Genomic DNA, 19,382 nt, shown 5'->3' with positions numbered 1-19,382 from the left:
TCCCACCCCCCACCCCCTTGTTAGTTTGTTCTGTACATCTGTCTCTATTTCTAGACTCCACATCTATCCAGCTTGGGTCCCTTAACTGTTACCTCCACTCCTGGTCAAGGTGGTGATCACTGCATACAAAGTATCTGCAGCTACGCCTTTGTAACTCGGTAGCTCACACCAGACAGCCTCCTGTTCTCTGTTCCAAGCCCTTTCTCTGGTCTCGTGGCTCACGCTTCTACCGTTTTGCCTTACATCTGTGCTCTGTGCAAAACTCAGTTCCCTTTCGATTAGGACCATAATGGGACTATCCACCCAGCTTTCATTTGGCTCTGTCCCTAGACTCTGTTTCTCAGGGCACAGGCTTGCTCTTGGTCAGGAAACATGTTTGAACAGTGATCATGTTATTCTCTTCACCAAAAGCTCCTTTGCTTACTGAATAAAGCAGACTTTTTCACTAGCATGTTACCCCCATGCCTGCCACTGTCTGATCCCAATCCCCAATTACCACCCCTGCCAATACATCTTTATAATTTTCATGCTCTCTCTGGAGTCCTCAGAGCATCTCTCCAAGGGCACTTTCTCATTCTTCAAGATCTGACTCATATCACCTCTTTGACAACTTCCTCTTTCTCTCTCCTTTGTACTCCATCTTTGAACAAAGTTCTTCCATATTTTGCTTTCCATCTATGGAGTTTCTGTGCAGAGGGTGGTCTCCTTATCTAAGATGAAAGTGTTAGTCGCTCAGTCGTGTCTGACTCTTTGTGGCCCCATGGACAGTAGCCCTCCAGGCTTCTCTGTCCTTGGGATTCTCCAAGGAAGAATACTGGAGTGGGTAGCCATTCCCTTCTCCAAGGGATCTTCCTGACCCAGAAATTGAACCCCGGTCCCCTGCATTGCAGATTCTTTACCATCTGAGCCACCAGGGAAGCCTTCTAGGATGAATACTCCCTAAAAGGCAAGAATTGTGACTTCCTCATCCTTCCATTCTCCACACTGCTGAGAATACCACCTTGGGGAATACCTTACCCATGGTGAGAGGACATCATTCCAGTGCTTAGAACCTCCTACTGCTTCAGTGGCCTCCCCTGCCCTTCATTCGTGGATTAAAATCCTGCATAGGCCTACCTTGCTTTGTTTGAGCAGGTGCTGCTGCTGTTACTCCCTCCTCTCCCGGTTGTTCCTTGAAGACAAAATCACACTTCAGAACTTTTGTGTTTGCTGTTCCTCTCCATCCTCCAGTTTTAAACATTTTTTAAAAAAGTCTTTTGAATTTGTTACAATATTGCTTCTATGTTTTAGTGTTATTATTTTTGTCAGGAGGCACGTAGGATCTTGGCTCTCCCACCAGGGATGGAACCCCCACCCCCTGCATTGGAAGGAGAAGTCTTAACCGCTGGACCACCAGGGAAGTCCTCTGCTGTTCCCTTTATGGGGACACTACATGGCTGCTCTCTCTGGAGTCCTCAGAGCATCTCTCCAAGGGCACTCTCTCAATGAAGGCTTCCTGGACCACACTAGTCACACTGGGACCTCACAACGCTCTCTTTCCCCCTCCTCGTGTTATTCTCCATAGCATGTATCACTTCCTTCCGCGGTATGTATATTTCACCCATGTATTATTGTGTATTTTCGGTCTCCTCTCCCCTACTAGAGTGTAAGCGGTCATCCTAGTGTAAATCTTGTTTACCTCTGTATTCCCAGAGTCTCGGATATCAAGGCACTCAATAAATATTTGTAGAAAGAAAGAATAAGCAAATTAATATAAGATGCTCAATAAGTATTTATTAAATTGAATAAAAAGGGTCAGAAACAGACTGTGAAATTTCCAAACTCTAAAAATATGTCGGTTTAGGAGCATACTGAAATTGAGCGAGCGTCGCCTCACCGTAAACATCCTCGAGGAAGGATTAAAATCTTGTGCTCAAGGTGGGAGGGGCAATGGGGCCAGGAAGCGTGCGCCTTCGCAGAAGTTTTGGGGGCTGCTTGACTTCCCCCTGCGAGGAACTGCACCTGGGAGGCGAGATTGCTCAGCCGCTCCGCCGGGACATTCGGCTACCACACAGGTGTTTTCTTTTAAGTAAAATTGGTCTTCGTCTCCCTCCTAAGCTGTTAAAGGACACACACAAATCTTGGGTGGCTTATGGGCCACTTCTCAGCTCTAAGGAGAAAACTACCAAGAGGGAAACTGACAACAAAAACATCACCCAGGACGAGATTCTGGGTCTTGGGGGCAGCCGAGCCCCCTTTTTCAGAGCAGCGCGAGTGTAACTTTCTGTCTTCTCCCCAGGCTCCGCCTTTAGGCTGTTTATTGGAAATTCTCCCGGGCTCAGTCTTTTAAAGCCGCCGCCTACTTTCCACAGGAGGATGGCGCTCACAGCTCCGGGTTCTCTTCCCTCGGGGACTCTGTCGTATTTTTTTCACGCTTCGTCGCTACTACAGCAGACGCCTGCCCTCTCACTATTTGCCCCGCAGTTCTCCGGTGCCTCGACTGTAAGCAAAACACTTTAGATCATAGCAAGGTCGGAGTAAGCACAGCCTTTCTGCTGGCAGCCAGACGTCTTAAGGTGGCGTCACTGTGACTCGTTTGGTTTTCAAGATTAACAAAGCGACAAAATGGTGGTCCTACATACTAGTTAAAGAAATATTCAGGGTGCGTAGGGGATGAAAATATCCATTTTTTACTTTTCTGGAAGATATTAATTCCACGAATAAAATCAAACATCTGTGGCAAGGTGTAATACTCTAGAATGTCTCCATTTACATAAATGTGGTAGTTGTGTACTTATGCATCTGAATTTATGTTCATATAGAATACAGAATTTTGGTGTAGTCCAACAACTGTGTAAAGATTTCAACAACAATAATCTATAATTTCAGGAGTAGGGTATTGAGACCTACCCTAATTTTTCTGTCCCTCTTCTCCATCTTCTCCAATTCAGTAAATTAAGTGGGGGCATTCGACCTAAAAAATAAAGAAAGAAGATGAGACCTTTTACTTAGATGCCAGATGAAATATTTCCTCTCCATCAGGTAGGAAGTCTGGCCTTTGAAAGCACTGTCTCGCTCGCTGCTCTCTGGGTCTCACCCTGCCCCTTTGGAATCTGCATTTTAGTCATATTAAGTGCAAGGTCATACCAAAGGCCAGTGACAGTCCTATTTAAATATCAGGGACCACAGGCCACATCAAGGAAGCAGCTGCAAGCAGCCCAGAGCATGAGAAGGAGCCATTTTGAATCATTTATAGGAGAGGAGGACCTGCAAACTATAGATAGGAGAATCACTCTGGGTGATACCCAGAGAAACCTCTCTTGAGTCTCAGTTTCCTCAATGGTTAAAAGAGAAGGTTGAACCACAAGGTTTCCAAGGTTCCTCCTAACTCCTACATTCTGGAATGTCTGAAGCAAGGAAGGCACACAAAGTGGGCAAATACTATGTGGGTTAAGAAAAGTTAAATGTCAAACTCACCTGTAGCATAGATGCCTAAGAAAACTGTTGTGCACAATTGCTGTTGGGCACTGTTAGAACCGGAGATTACTTTCCAGTAAAATGTGTAACTTTGATCCAGAACAAAAGGAGGATAGGGAGGGCAGTTAAAGACCCTTTGTTTCAGATATAACAGCCTGTCCATCCTGTTTTAACTTCCATCACCTTGCTCAGGAGCACAGTTAGGTAAATGTCAAGTTGCAAAGGGGAGCAGAGAAATGCCGAAATACTGGGTTGACCAAAAAGCTCGTTTGGGCTTTTCCGTAGGATCTCCCGGAAAACTCTGAACGAACTTTCTGACCAACCGAACAATCTCAGACGTGAGGACACGGTTGTGGTTGCTTTAGAAATCACTTCGCAATCCGGACTTTCCGATTCCTTTCACTCTTAGAAGATCCGCCGCCCTTTAAAAGCGTCACTCACTTGCATCTGAATGGTGTTCTGGGTGGGTTCCAAGAAGTTGAGTCTGGTGGGAGAAAAGGGTGGAGGAAGGAAGAAGCTGTTGTGTTTGGCGGCTGGACTCAGGTAGAGGAAACTGCTACAACCCGGCAAAGAATTGAAAAATACAAAGAGGAGACGAGTTCCCACACGCAGCCCACGTCAGTGAACTGTACTTGGGAGGCAAGAACCTGGGCCAGGGATCTAACCTCGCTTTTTTTTTTTTTAACTAAATGTGTCTGAGACAGCTACAAAGTTTATTAGGGACTTGGGAGATCAGTTGACTTTTTGATCTTGCAATCCTTTCTTATTTTTTATTGAGAGAAACCTTGGGTTCAAAATACATAATAAAGACTGCATCTATTCCAGGATAATTTACAGAAAGACGTCCTCCTAGGCTTCTCTCCTAAGCCCCTAACCTCCCCTAGAAATAGCAGACTTCTAGGTTAAGGCTGAACTAACCACTGCTCACCCCCAGCTTAAGGCACCCAGGCCGAGGGGCTCCCCGCCTCCCCCGCCGTGTGAGCGATTGGGGGCCCCCGGGGGAGAGCCCAGCTAGGGGGCCGAGCTCCCACCCTGCGTCCCCCCATCCCCCGCTCGGCGAGTGCAGCGAAAACAAGATCGCCAGCCAAGGGTACCACCACCGGCGGCCGAGCACCTTGGAACTCTCCCCCGCTTTCCCGGGCGAGGAGCCGGGGAGGTCGGGGCTCCCGAGCAGTGGCGCGCGGGTCCGCGCAGCGCCCGGGATCAGAACACCCGCCGGCCGGCCCCGCTGCCCAGGCCCCTCCCCGGCTCCCCGGCCGTTTGGCGAGCTCGTTTGTCTTATTTGTAATTTCTCCTAGGCCAGCCGGAGCAGGTCTGCTGGCAAGCCGTGCGCCTCCCGCAGTCACGCGACCAGCCCCGGGTCCCGGCCGCGCGCTCGGCGGCGGCGGCGGCGCGCTCGGGAGGCGGGGAGGCGCGGCGGGGCCACCTTAAGGCCGAGCTCGCCAGCCTCGGCGGGGCGGCTCCCGGCGCCGCGACCAATGATCTCCTCCTCTGTTTAAATAGACTCGCGGTGTCAATCATCTTCTCCTTCGTCAGCCTCCCTTCCACCGCCATATTGGGCAACTCCAAAAAGGGGGCTCGTCTTTTCGGGGGTGTTTTTTTTCCTTCCTCCCCGCTTTCCTCTGGGCTCACTCTCTCGCCGCTCCGCGACTCCGCGACGCCCGCAAGGTTTGGAGAGGGCGCTCGGGCGGCGGGACCCGCGGGCTCGCGGCGGCCCGGACTCGGAGCGGCTCTGCCCCCTCCTGTCTCGGCGGCGCTCGGCTCCCCTCCCCTCCGCTCCCCGCCCTCCCGCTTGATCGGCCGGGATCGGGGCTGCCTGGCCCCGGGGGGCTGCCCCTCGCCCCCTCCCCCAGCCCCGTGCGCGCCTAGACGCTCGGGCGCTGACTCGGCTCGCGTTTGTTTCTCTTGGCTCCAGGGGCCGGCGCAGGGCTTATAAAGAGGGGCTCGGGCTGGGTCGGGGCGTTTTGTTTTGTTCGGTTTTGTTTGGCGAGAGAGAGAGAGCGCGCGCAAGAGCCTCAGTCGCCGAGACCCCCCACCCCCACCCCACCCCCTGGGAGGAAGATGTCAAACGTGCGAGTGTCTAACGGGAGCCCGAGCCTGGAGCGGATGGACGCCAGACAGGCGGAGTACCCCAAGCCCTCGGCTTGCAGAAACCTCTTTGGCCCGGTCAATCACGAAGAGTTAACCCGGGACTTGGAGAAGCATTGCAGAGACATGGAAGAGGCCAGCCAGCGCAAGTGGAATTTTGATTTTCAGAATCACAAGCCCCTGGAGGGCAAGTACGAGTGGCAGGAGGTAGAAAAGGGCAACCTGCCCGAGTTCTACTACAGACCCCCGCGGCCACCCAAAGGCGCCTGCAAGGTGCCGGCGCAGGAAGGCCAGGATGCCAGCGGGGCCCGCCCGGCGGTGCCTTTACTTGGGTCTCAGGCAAACCCAGAGGACACGCATTTGGTCGATCAGAAGACTGATGCCCCGGACAGCCAGACCGGGTTAGCGGAGCAGTGCCCTGGGATAAGGAAGCGACCTGCCGCAGATGGTAATGCCCCTTTCCGATGCCTAAAATGTCTGTCTCTGTCTGCCGCGCTCCTTTCCCTGCTTGAGGGTCTTTAACCGCAGCTTTCTTTTCAGCGCGTTCTGACTTAGCTTTTGGGGCGGAGGTGGGGGGAGCGCACTTTCCTACTTTGAGGTACATGAGTACATGCTATTTATTTAGTTGCCTGCTTGTCTGTTTATGACTTTTAAATCAGAAGCTTGAGATTGTGTTATCTGATCATTTCTCTAACTGAAAACATCGCGGCTCCTCCCAGCTAGACAGCGGTAGGTATGTGACAACGTTGGGATGTTTATCAACTGCCTCCTTCTTCGCTTTGGAGAGAGAGCTTTGAAGCGTAGAAAATACACTTTCTGTTATGTGAAAACAACTTCATTTTGTGCCCTTAAAGGCCACTGGGAATGACGGACCCAAGATTGTGGGTGGAGGTAGTGGGTTTTTTGTCCCTTGACTCTTGGGCTCACTTCTGTCGGCCATTGTTTTTTTCTAATAAAGATTGTTTGTGTGTGTTCTTTTTTAAAATTCCCTCTTGCCCTTAGATTCCTCTCCTCAAAACAAAAGAGCCAACAGAACAGAAGAAAATGTTTCAGACGGTTCCCCCAACGCCGGTTCAGTGGAGCAGACGCCCAAGAAGCCTGGCCTCAGAAGGCGTCAGACGTAAACCACTCGGTGGGTTGATGACTTGGAGCAAATAAGTGACACCCCAGTTGGGTTGCAGGAACTCGTGGGCTTTCAAGCCCCAAGATAACCCGATCTCAGTGGGGGCTGGCAGATGAAAACTTGGGGGCTTTTGTTTTATGCTTTGGGAGGACAAAAAGGTAGGAATGGGGAAGACTGGGAATCAGTGGGGAGGTACTATAGTTCTTCCCAGTTTTCACCTCCTGAGATTATTTTCCTTTGAAGCACCAACTGATCAGAGCAAGTGTCCCAGGCAAGTTCTTGTAACCAAGGCTCCGTGAGTAGGAAGGTCAGTTCCCTGAAGGTGCCATCAAAACATGTCCAGAACAATAGGTTCTTTTTCCATCTGACCAAGAGCAGGGGTCTGCCTCCATCCCACTTCATGAGAATTCATCTCCCAGAGGACCATGTTGACTCAGTAACAGATTTTGAGCTCTACATGGGCAAAAATGGCAAATAAATGATTTAATTAAAACTTTGAGGGAAAAGTGAGGCACTTTTCCTCACTGAAAAAGTGGTTCATATCTGGATAATCAAATATTTATAAATGTGACAGAAATATATGACTTGCTTTTGTCTTTATCATTTTCATATGCTCTCACACTCTCTGGCTTCTGATAAGTTTGGAGGATGGAGAAGGAACCTGTGTGTTTAAAAAAATAAAACTGAAATGGAAGGCTCAAAAATACTAAGGTCCCTGCGGAATTTCTGATAACACTGAAGTTGCAAAGCAGAAGTGACTCTGCCAGAGTAAGCAATCCAGGAACACGTCAGCATGCGTATGCTAATCATGCTATAACAGGAGAAGCTGGGTGCTTGTAGAGGAAATGGAGAGTAGTTATCGGGGCTGGCAGGGGTAGGTGTACCCCCAACATTAGAAGTGGAGATTTTTGCCATTTACTAAAATATGATCAACATGAAAAGCTAATTTGAATAATCAGCCCCCAGCTTTACATGGATTGGTCTTAAGGATCAAACTACACATATTCATAGTTTGTAAACTTAGAATAACTATGTCCTTCTTTCTCTCTCCACTCTCACTAGCCTAGCATATAAAGAGATCCTAAGAAATGTTTACACTAACTTTTAAAATCCTCATTTGTAAAAATTTTAAAGAAGGATGAAGGTGAGGTTCAAGTTTGTTGTGTTTTTAAATCAGTGTCATATATAGGACTTGGCTACATATACGTGATATTTTTCAGAGCGTATATAAAACAGTGCTATGAAACCTCTACATCACAGCTTATATATATGAAGTAGGTAAATTGGATGAAAATGATTTCTGAAGTAACCCTAACACCTGCGGCTCTTGGTTTGTGACTTGTGGCATAAGTCGTCAGATGAGCAAATCAGACCTGTTGAATTTTGATCTGGCTCCATTCTCACCTACCGAGAAGCACTTGTTAGTAAATATTGCCAGTTCAGAGAATACAGGAAATCGTAGTAAGGACCTATTCATAAGCATTCGTGTGTATGTTTCTACATATGACTAAGACTAGAAGATTTTGAGAAAAAAAAAAAAAGTGAATAGAATTTTCTTTGGAGAGCCTTTATAAATATCATTGCCAATTATTTTTCAGACAGAAAATTCTGCTACTCTTAAGTGTTATTGGTTTCTGAATTTTTCCATGTCTGTTCTTTCTCAGTATCTTTGACCCCAATTCTCTAGACCAGGGTTTCTCAACCTCTGCACTGCTGACATTTGGGGCCGAATAATTCTTTGTTGAGGGAGGCTGTCCCGGGCATTGTAGAATGTTCTGGCAGCATCCCTGATCTCTTGAAGCACATGCCAGTAGAAACCTCTCCAGTCATACCCAGTGTGACAACCAAAAATGTCTCCAGCCATTGCCAAATGTCCCCCTGGGTGTGGGAGGGTGGCGAGGGCAGGCAGCAAAATGACCCTCTGCTGAATACTGCTGTTCTAGACAAAAGCCTATAGCACAGGGGAGAGTGAGAAGCCAGTGAGAGAAATGTTGGATGGAGATGACTCTAGTCACCAGCTTTTAGTATGTTCGTTCTTTCCCATTGCTCAGGTATTTCCTAGCTAAAACTAACAGAATAATTCCGGTAATATATTGGCAATGTTTTTCTAGTGCCTTTTCTTCTAATTCTTTCTCCTTGTTTCTTTTGCAGAACTAAGAGTATGTTTCCTTGTTTATCAGATACATCACTGCTTGATGAAGCAAGGAAGATATAAATTAAAAATTTGGAATACATATCGCTGACTCCAAGAATGGACATCCTTTACAAGCACTGAACAGCAACAGACTTAATAACACTAAAGTTTTAGGCACTCTTAAATCATCTGCCTCTAAAAGCGTTGGATGTAGCATTGTGCAATTAGGTTTTTCCTTATTTGCTTCATTGTACTACCTGTGTATATAGTTTTTACTTTTTATGTAGCACATAAACTTTGGGGAAGGGAGGGCCGGGGGGTACTGAGGAATTGGCATGGGGTGGGTATTAAGAGCTTGCTTCGATTTAGAGCAAGGACAAAAATATTTGGCTTGCATGAAGAGAAGCAGTTTAGGGGAAGGGTTTGAATTATTTTCTTTAAAGATGTAATGTCCCTTTCAATGAAAATGGATACTTCATTTAAAAAATCACCCAAATTTGAACACTGGCTGCAGATAATTGCTATTTATTTTTACATGAAGTTTTTTTTCTCATTTGGGAGCTCTGATGATTCCGTTATATGGTAGCAAATGGCTTTTTTTTTAAAAACAACAACAACAACAACAAAAAGCTTAGTGCTCCCCACTAGTCTCCCTTACAATTGGAATTTACCAGTATTCATCAGTCTGGTAATCACTCCGGGTACCTCTGGGCACTCTGGCATGTATGTGGGGAGTGTTCTGAATGCACAGAATTGACCATTTAATTTTTATCAGAATTTTGAGAACATTTCTTAATTTTCTTTTCACTTCAGGGTGTGTGTAGACACAGACAAAATAATTCTAAATCCTTGGATATTTTTAAAGATCTGTAAGTAACATAAAAAATAATGAAATAATTTTTAATTTACAGCTTCTCATTCTGTTTCTTAATTTGTCCAAAGGATAGTGGTATTTTTAAAGGAAAGTGCATATAGAGAAAAGCACCCGTGGGTTGGCGAAATGGATACTACATCTTTAAACAGTATTTTTACATTGCCTGTGTATGTGTATGAAACAAAACCATTTGAAGTGTACCTGTGTACATAACTCTGTAAAGACACTGAAAATTATACTAACTTATTTATGTTAAAAAGAGATTTTTTTTTTTTTAATCTAGACAATATACAAGCCAAAGTGGCATGTTTTGTGCATTTGTAAATGCTGTATCGGGTAGAGTAGGTTTTTCCCCTTCTTCTGTTCTTCTGTTAAATAATATGGCTATGCTTAAAAGGTTGCATACTGAGCCAAGTATAATTTTTTGTAATGTGTGAAAAAGATGCCAATTATTGTTACACATCAAGTAATCAATAAAGAAAACTTCCAGAGCTATTCGTTGAGTTGAACTGTATGTAAATATACCTTACTAAGCTTGAGGTGTTCGACTTAGCATTCTAGTCATTTCCACAAATGTAATACGAAGTGGCAAATACCTAGATAACTCAGGCCTACCACTCAGATGATGTTTATGTAGGACCGAATGTAGTAGTCACGCTTTTCCACTTAGTTCTATATGGGTGGACAAAACTTTAGAAGTGGAAAGTGGGAAAGTCACATTTTCATATTAATAAGATGGTAATATTTATATCTTCTAGAATATGAATGTGTCAAAACCAAAAATTCTTACATAAGTGTAGACTGATCACACACTTGCAGGATTGAAAATGAAACTAACATGGTGACTTCTCTAAATTCTGTATTTACACACACAGAATGTTGTAAGGAGCTACAGCAGTTGTTCAGACGCTCTTAAGCTACACCTCTCTTCCAAAATATTCAGGTATTTAGGTCCTTTAGAAGGGGGTGTGCATTCCACACTAATTTAGATAGAACAGGTATCCTTCAAATTGAACTGGCCATCACACACCAATTCCTCAACTTCTACATTTCCTGGTTACACTCTATACAACCTAAAACTGGTTAATCTGAATACCCAATCTGAGGGTTTGGGGGTCCCATATCCACATAGCAAAGTTATTTTTTATTTAAATAAGAAAAAAAGTTAAACAGCATCTTAAAGTAAAATTTACTAAGATGATCCCTCTAATTTAAAATTCTCTTAGAAAATGTGGCTAAGGTGTAAAAGTAAATTATTTTTTCTAGGAATCTGCAAATGGTTAAATCGCAAAAATCTGGATTTGGATTAAATAGTTTCTCTTGAATAGTTGCATTTAATTTATTGCACCTCAAAGGGGGCAATAAATTAAGATAATTTCAGCTTATTTTGACCCGAAATTGCTTATCCAAAAAAAAAAAAAAAAAAAGGATTGTCTGTCTGCGACTGCCGGGAAGGGAAAAATAGGTCCTTTGGTGGCTGGGCCACATCTTCCAAGTTGGGGTATTATTTTAATTAAAGACTAAAGGTGTTTTTGTGATTCTATTCAAAACACGAAGGCAGGGTGTTTTTCAGGAAGAGACTGAGAAAGCAAGAAAAACAATTCAAAATGGGGAGGAAGGAGTGGAGAGTCAGGAAATAATGAAATAAAGTCTCTCTGAGCCAAAAAGAGTACTTTAAAACGTGTTTCTAACAGATGAGGGGCAAAAATCCTCTTCTAAAAGCTGCTTCTGCCCCCCCACCCCCGTTTCTTTCCCCAAGAGGCATCGTTAATCCGAATTTTTAGAGAGTGCGTTTTAGGAGTACAGGGCCAGAAAGAAGTGGATGCTCGCCGCGCCAGGCACGTTCACAGGAACGCAGCCCCTAAAGTCATCGTGTCGGTCCTTCGCCCGTTCTGCGTCAAGTCTCTGAACGTGTCCCTGAGATTCTGACCGTCCTCTCCCCGACCCCGGACTGCCTGGCCCGCCGCGGGCGTCGCTCCGAGGGGATGCGGCCGTCGGCCCAGGCACCCCCCCACCCCGCTACTCGGGCCACCGCGCCGTAGTCTCTCCGCCCTGAGCCGCAGCCCTACGATCGCCCGCCGCGGCAGTTGCGGGGTCGGGCTGACCGGAGCCTCGGCAAGAAAAGACTATCAAGTCTAGCTCCTCATCTGCTACCGGTGGCTCCCGCACCTCCCGGATCGCTGCGCGCAGTTCCCGCGCCCCGGGCACCCGCAGGCCGTGAAGGGCTGCTACGCCTCGGCCCGCGCAGCTGGGCTGGGCAGTTTCTCCGAAACTTGCCTCTCTCATCATCTCCCCTCTGGGCTCAGAAAGAAGCGAAAACCCCCCTTCCTCTCCACAATCAGACCCTGCCTATCAGTACCCCGTCAACTCCAGGGCGCTGGGGAGATGTGAGCGGATGGGAGAACCTTTCCGAATTCGTGGACCCTCCAAGGCAGCAGTCCGCTCCCACCCCCACCCCGGGCTCCAATGATCCGCAGCCCCGCGCATTTCGAAAGGCTTCTCGGCTCGCCGGCGGCCCAGGAGGGCAGCAGCCGCGCGCTAAAGGGGCCGAGCGCCGCTGCCGCTCGCGGGGGTCGCTTCCTCGCTTACACCCGCTCTGCCAAGTCCCCCGGTCCCATCCCCGCTGCCCAGTGAAGGGGATCAGGGCAGGGCAGGGAAAAACTAGGAAACTGTGGGTCCAGGGGCGTGATTGGAGACGAAGGGGACCGTGGAAATCTACAGAAGGGGAGCGGGGCGCGCGCGGCCTTTCAGGCCACGGTGCGCCCACCGGCCGCGCGCCGGGACCTTTCCCGGATGCCGAGGAACGTTGCCTTCGCCATTTCGTCTTCACCCTTGTTAGCGTAGACACTTGTTCTTCTGAAGCTTTTTCTGATTGGGAAGAAAAGTGTTTTAAAAGCTCACCTAGGATCTGCTATCTGTTTTCCAGACTCTGAGGTTTTTTAAGTTTGCCAAGTCTTTCACCTGGGCCACACCCTATGCTCGCTCCCCTCCCTCCCGGCCAAAATTAAGGTAAAAATCCTGCGCAGTGGGGGAGGGCAAGAGGGTCCACGGTCACGCTTGACCCTCCCTTCCCCCGGGTGTCGGCATGGGGGCGGTGGCACCGCTTGTATCTCAGCTTGCGTGGGGGTGGGGCAGGGTGGGGTCAGCGCCAGCCCGGACCCCGCAGAACCGAAAGTGTAGCCTTCACACGTCAATTCGAGGCCCCGTGGAGCGGGGGGCAGGGGATGGTGGTGCTCTCCGCGTACTGGGCCTGTCGCGCGTGGGAACACACATAAGAGGGAGGCAGGAATCAGTAAGTGAAAAGTACAAAAAGGAGTAGAGGCGGGCTGGGCGCGAAACATCGACGCGCCTCAAAAGGAAGGCGAAGAAAAGGCCGGGAGAAGGGCGCGCAGCCGGGGGACCGCGGGGCCGGGGGATTGCATCATTGCAGCTCCCCCGCCAGAAAAAATGGGCTCCGAACCGCGGCCACCATCATGGCGCTCGGGCCGGGCCGCGCTTCCCGCGCGCCTTCCCCGAGCGCACGGGGCCACGGGCGCTTCGCGTCGAGCGAGAGATCTGCGGATACGTCCCCCTTCCCTCTTTGGCACCCGGCCCCCACCCGCTCCTGTCTTTTGTGTGCTTGTGGACATGTGTGCGTGCCTCCCTGCGAGTGTGTGTGCAGACCCGAGAACTTGCAGATTATTTTTTTTTCCTCTTTTTTTTTTTCCTCCCTCCTGTGCTGGTGGTTGTAAACTTGATTGGCATTGGCTGCGCCCACTGACCCCGGCGCCGAGTCCACTGAAGATTTAAGGTGGATCCGAGAGGCTGCAGCTTCGGGCGGAGTCTCGGGCTTTTAGCTAGTTTTGGAGGAAAAAAAAAAAAAACCCCAAACCGTGCGCCCGCCGTGTTTTTACGCATCCCCTGCGGTACCAGCCCTGGCGCCCGCCCCGCCCCGCTGGCTCCTCCCTCCTCTCTCTTCTTTCCCATTGGCCCGCGAGGGTAGTTTGAATTTTTTTTTCCTTGGGACGCCTGTTTTCTCGGGGGAAAAAAAAAATACTGCACCCCAGATCGTGTGATGAAAGCTACTTCGGCGGCCGGAGGTGGGGTGTTGTAGCCGGTTTTGTGTAGGCGGGACCGAGGTGGGTTGGTGGGCCGAATTTCTAGTCCCAAATTTTCCTCCTAAGAGCGGTTGACAGTGTGCGCGCGGGTCGGGGGGCGTGGGGCCGCTGTAAACAATCTGGAGACGCTCGGGCTGCGGGGCACAGTGTAGTATAAAAACGTTAATGGATGTCCAGGGCGCGTCGTTTCCCCGGCTGCTGGCCAGTGGGACTGGGAGGCGCTGGCAGGAGCCCTAGAGAAGACGCACCTTTCCCCTGCCTTGGGGAAGCATCGGGAAGGGCGGGGAACGGGGAGGTGAAGGTGGCCGGGAAAAGTAGACCGTTTCATTTCCTAGGAGGCTGGGTGGGCGGGTGGGCAGTGGTAAGAAACCGAAGAAGTACGTCTATAGCAAAAATGTATTATTTCAAAGGTCATCCAGTCGGAATCCCTCAAGATTCAAGCAGTGTCATTTTTTACTGAATTTGTGGGGGGGAAATTGCTTTCTGTCTCTCATTTCTAGGGTGTTTTTGAATAAGGAAAATGTTGTAATCGAGATAGAGATTGAAACTGAAATGGCTTTTGGTTTTTGAATCTGAAGGGAATTCTTTCTTTACCATGTAGGATACTGTTATTTGTAATACAGGTCTAATACAAATGATCTCCTTCATTAATTTATATCCCAGTTGTGTTTTATTGTGAAAATTTTGAAAGTTTATGATAATTCGGGTTATTCTCCAAATTACTGTATTTTCAGATGAATGAAGTTAGCATATATACAGTTGTTTTCCCTGTTATTTCTGTGGCAGTGTACCTGATGATTTTCACCAGCTATCCAGCCCCAGCCTTCAGTATAACAGTTCCTATTCTGTCCAACCTACAGTCCATTTTTTTTTTTAACTACTAAACTTCCCCAGTACTTCCTAACCTCACTGACCCCTTAAGGTTAGCCCAAACCACCTGAGCTCTTCAGACCACCATCAACCAATCTCCTTGTGCCCTTAGCAAGGAATTTTTGATATTAAAATTCCTCCCCCCACCTCACCCCAATAGACAGGTTAGCGTTAGAAAGCAGTGATCTCCTTCCTGGAAGTACTGGTCAAGCACTAGTCTCCATGGCCCCTTAATAGGGACATCGCGGCAAAGATTCAAATAGCAAGTGAATATTAGGACTAACTAGTGATTTTTTAAGTCTGTTCCAGACCTTTGAGATAGTGTATTTCCCATCTTAGAGTTTCTGGATTTCTACTAAATTAAGCAATTTTTCTCATTCATTACCATTTTCTTTCTTCTTTTTTTTTCAAGTATGGACCGTTTTAAAAGGTTTTTTTTGGATTTGTCACAATGTTGCTTTTGTTTTATGGCCAAAAGGCATGTGGGTCTTAGCTCCCCAATCAGAGATGGAACCTGCACCCCTGCGTTGAAAGGGAAAATCTTAACCTCTGGACCACCAGGGAACTCCCTCCTTACCATCTTCTAGTGTTATGTTATCCATGTGGTAGCCAAAAGCCATATGTGGTTGTTGAGCACGTGAATGTGACTAGTCCAAGTTGAGGTGTGCTATAAATGTGAAATACACTCAGGGCTTCCAAGAATTAGTATAAAAAGTGTTAAATATCTCATTAATAATTTTTATATTTATTGCATGTTGAAATAATCATATTTTTGGTTATTGAGTTAAAATATTAAATTTAATTTCATCTCTTTCTTTTTACCTTTTTTGTGTGTGGATACCCGACAGTTTTAGTTTATAGATGTGACTCATCATGTTTTCATTTGGACATTGCTGTTCTAGACCAACACTCCTGGTAACTTGAAGCCCCATCTTTGAGATCTTTGGCTGTTAATTCTGAGGAGTAGGTGGTAATATCTAGCTGTCATTTTCACTTCCCAAGTTAAATCAAGGCCCAGAGTGGCTTCAGGGACCGTTAAAGAAATCTGCCAGCACCCGACACCTACTGTTTAATCTCTAATGCATAGTATTGGTTTTGAGCCCAGACTGTGGAAATATGGTACAATTCTGTGGCTCAGTGCTAAAAGAATCCACCTGCCAGTGCAGGAGATTCAGGAGCCTCAGGTTTAATCCCTGGGAGGTCCCCTGGAGGAAGAAATGGCAACCCACTCCCGCATTCTGGCCTGGAAAATCCTATGGACGGAGGATCCTGGTGGGCTATAGTCCATGGGGGCCGGAAGAGTCAGACACGACTGAGCATGCACTGTCTGAAGAAATCAGACTTGATCACAGCTTTCCACATTATGTAGAGAACCTGAGAAATTCAATATGTTAGAAATGACTCTGAAAAAAAACATTTAGACTCCAAATGAAATCTCCATTAGTAACTTTTCTCTAGCCCTTATCAGCAGAGAGGAGGATGGTGGGGAGCTGAAAGTGTTCTCATTCTAAGATTGTATCTCTATCAGAAGATTTGAACAAATGAAAAGATGTGCCATATTTTGGGGTAGGAATACTCAACATGATAAAGATGGCAAAAAATTTATACCTTTGCACTATATTCTAAGTTCTTCTCATTCTATTTCATTCCATAGTTCAATCAGTTTAAACACTGAGAACTATTTTACTTTAATTGCTGTAAATTTAGAATAGTTACAATTACTCATAACACTAATCCTCCACACCCCAACCAGTACCTTTATACTTCTTTTTTTTTTTTTTCCCAGAATTTTCCTGGCTTCTTTTCCTTGCCTTTTCTCCCCCACCCAATGGATTTAAAATGAATTTTGTCTAGTTGCAAATATAATTCTTATTGCGTTAAAATATAAATAAAGTGGGATCTTTTTCTCTCGCTTCATACCAGATAAATTCCTGAAGGATTAAAAAGTGATTTTTTTTTTTTTAATGAAGCCATAGACATACCAGAAGAGATCTCAGAGAATTTTTAAAATATAATCTTGGAATGAGGATTGTCTTTCTAAGTATGACATAACATATAAAATCTATAACCTGAGTTTCCCCAAAATCATTACATTATTCTGGCTTTGCCTTCTTATTCAGAAATCCAGTGACATAAAAGTGTTCTGTGTGGAAAGCTCACCATAGAAGGTCAAAAGACAGTGACTTGGTGGTGATAGCTGCACATCAGTGTGAATGGACTTCACTGAACTATATGCTTAAAAGTGGTTAAGATGGGAAGTCTTATGTTACATTGTAATTAACTGTGTGTGCACGCTCCCTCTCAGTCTGTCTGACTCTTTGCAACTCCATGGATTGTAGCCTGCCAGCCTCCTCTGTCCATGGGCTTTTCCAGACAACAATACTGGAGTGGGCTGCCATTTCCTACTCCAATAATTAACTATAATAGTAAATAAATATGCAACTCCAGTGGTCCCCCCTTATCCTAGTGGATGTCTGAGTCTGAAGATACTTCTGAACCCTGTATACACGGTTTTTTCCTAAACTAAGGAGTAGCTATGCTAGACAGTGGGATGATTTTTGTCCTGGGCGGGATGGGGCCCAGACCATTGAGAGATTTCATCATGGTACTCAGAAGGTTCTGCAATTTAAATCTGTGAATTACTGCCAGAGTTTTTCATGGACTATATCTGGACCCCAGTTAACTGAAATTAACTGAAACTGAGAACATTGAAAATCTGGATAAGGAGAGACCACCATCCTGGAAGAATTTTATTTTTTTTTAAGTTAGTTGTTTTTTAATTTTTTTTTTTTAATTATTTAATTTGGCTGTGCTGGGTCTTTGTAGCTGCGTGGGATTTTCTCTAGTGGTGATAGGGGATGACTCTCTGGTTGTGCACAGGCTTCTCATTCCAGAGACTTCTCATTGCGCTGACTTCTGTTTCAGAGCACAGGCCACAGACCATTTGGGTTTCAGTAGTTACGGTCCCCGGCTCTAGGGTGTAGGCTCAGTAGTTGTTGTGCATGGGCTTAGCTGTTCCCCGGCATGTGGGGTGTTACCAGACCAGGGGTGGAACCCATGTCTCCTGCATTGGCAGGCAGATTCTTGACTGCTGAGCCACCAGGGAGGCCCCTGGAAGAAATTTTAAGCTCATCCGTGTCCCACCTAAAAGAATCTCATAAGATTCTGGATCCCATCTTTTTTGAGGCTCTGAAATGAGACTCTTCAGGGTAGAGTTACCCAACTTACTCCCTGCAAGGCCATTTTGGAAGTAATTTCACCTTCCCTGGTGGGTCAGGTGGTAAAGAATCCGCCTGCAATGCAGGAGACCTGGGTTTAATCCCTGGGTTAGAAGGATCCCCTGGAGAAAGGGATGGCAACCCACTCCAGTATTCTTGCCTGGAGAATTCCATGGCCAGAGGAGCCTGGCAGGCTACAGTCCATGGAGTCACAAAGAGTTGATCACGACTGAGTGACTAATACTTTGACGTTTTATAGTTTCTATTTCTTTAGCTATATAATGAGGATGCTTATAGTTCTCTCAAAGGATTATTAATACTGTTTGGTGGCATAATGTGTGTGCAGTATTTAGCACAATACCTGGTATATAATAAATAATAATCATTGTATTAATATATACAATTAATAAGGAGAGCCAGTTTTTTTGTTTGTTTGTTTGGTTTTTTTTTTGTGGTCCATACCATGTGGCATGCAGCATCTTAGTTCCTTGACCAGGGATCAAACGCATGCCCCCTGCAGTGGAAGCTTGGAATCCTACCACTGGACCACCAAGGAATTCCCCAGGATACCCAGTTCTTATTTTGGATTCTCAAGTAACCACAACCAGCACTATACTAACCTTGTCAATTTATTTTCTCATTTTTAATGACTGCTATTGTTACCCTTAAGAAGAACAAATGATTTTAGAGGAGGGTGGTAATTTAATGAACAAAATGAATATATTGCAAAAACTTGTTGAAACGGTAGAGTTTAATGTGGGAGTTCCCTGGTAGCCTAGTGGTTAGAGTTAGCTTTCACTGCCATAGCCTGTGTTCAGTCCCTGACGGGATGAGTGAGATCCTTCAAACCAGGAACCGAACCGAGGCCAGGCCAAAACAAAACAAAAAGGCATTTGTTTAGTTTGAAAAGTGTGTTAGTCACTTAAGTCATGTCCAACTGTTTGTGACCCCATGGACTATAGCCTGCCAGGCTCCTCTGTCCATGGAATTCTCCATGCAAGAATACTGGAGTGGGAGAAGGAAATGGCAACCCACTCCAATATTCTGGCCTGGAAAAGTCCATGGACGGAGGAGCCTGGCGGGCTGCAGTCCATGGGGTTACATGACTGAGCATGTGTGCGTGAGGGTGGAGGGAGATGGGTTGGTAGCAATAAAGTGGTAGAACTTAAAGAAAAAGAATACTGGAATGGATAGCCATTCCCTTCTCCAGGGGATCTTCCTGACCCAGGGGTTGAACCTGGGTCTCCCTCACTGCAGGCAGATTCTTTACTGTCTAAGCCACTGGGGAGGTTTGCTGCTGCTGCTAAGTCGCGTCAGTCGTGTCTGACTCTGTGCGACCCCATAGACGGAAGCCCACCAGGCTCCCCTGTCCCTGGGATTCTCCAGGCAAGAACACTGGAGTGGGTTGCCATTTCCTTCTCCAGTGCATGAAAGTGAAAAGGGAAAGTGACGTCGCTCACTCGTGTCCGACTCTTAGCGACCCCCTGCTGCCTACCAGGATCCTCCATTTAGGGTCATCATT

At 46.6% G+C, this 19,382-nt stretch overlaps 1 protein-coding gene and 1 long non-coding RNA gene across 3 annotated transcripts; one reads left to right on the top strand and one right to left on the bottom strand.

The window, feature by feature from the left end:
• On the bottom strand, positions 1,760-4,809 carry LOC102175559. Of its 2 annotated transcripts, XR_310033.3 has the most exons (4): positions 4,571-4,809; positions 3,457-3,940; positions 2,890-2,953; positions 1,760-2,479 (listed from the first exon to the last, which is right to left on the bottom strand). It is a non-coding gene; the product is annotated as an uncharacterized LOC102175559 (long non-coding RNA). The 2 variants fall into 2 exon arrangements; XR_001295732.2 differs by lacking the exon at positions 4,571-4,809 and having other exon boundaries at positions 3,457-4,556.
• CDKN1B (cyclin dependent kinase inhibitor 1B) lies at positions 4,964-10,170 on the top strand. The gene is made up of 3 exons (XM_005680816.3): positions 4,964-5,992; positions 6,547-6,676; positions 8,819-10,170. The coding sequence occupies exons 1-2, from the start codon at positions 5,518-5,520 to the stop codon at positions 6,666-6,668; spliced, it is 597 nt and encodes a 198-aa protein (XP_005680873.2). The 5' UTR covers positions 4,964-5,517; the 3' UTR covers positions 6,669-6,676; positions 8,819-10,170.

The sequence above is a fragment of the Capra hircus genome, chromosome 5 (assembly GCF_001704415.2).
Source record: "Capra hircus breed San Clemente chromosome 5, ASM170441v1, whole genome shotgun sequence".
NCBI lineage: Eukaryota > Metazoa > Chordata > Mammalia > Artiodactyla > Bovidae > Capra > Capra hircus.
Note: the sequence above shows the minus strand (reverse complement) of the source record. Positions and strands in the feature narration are given on the sequence as shown.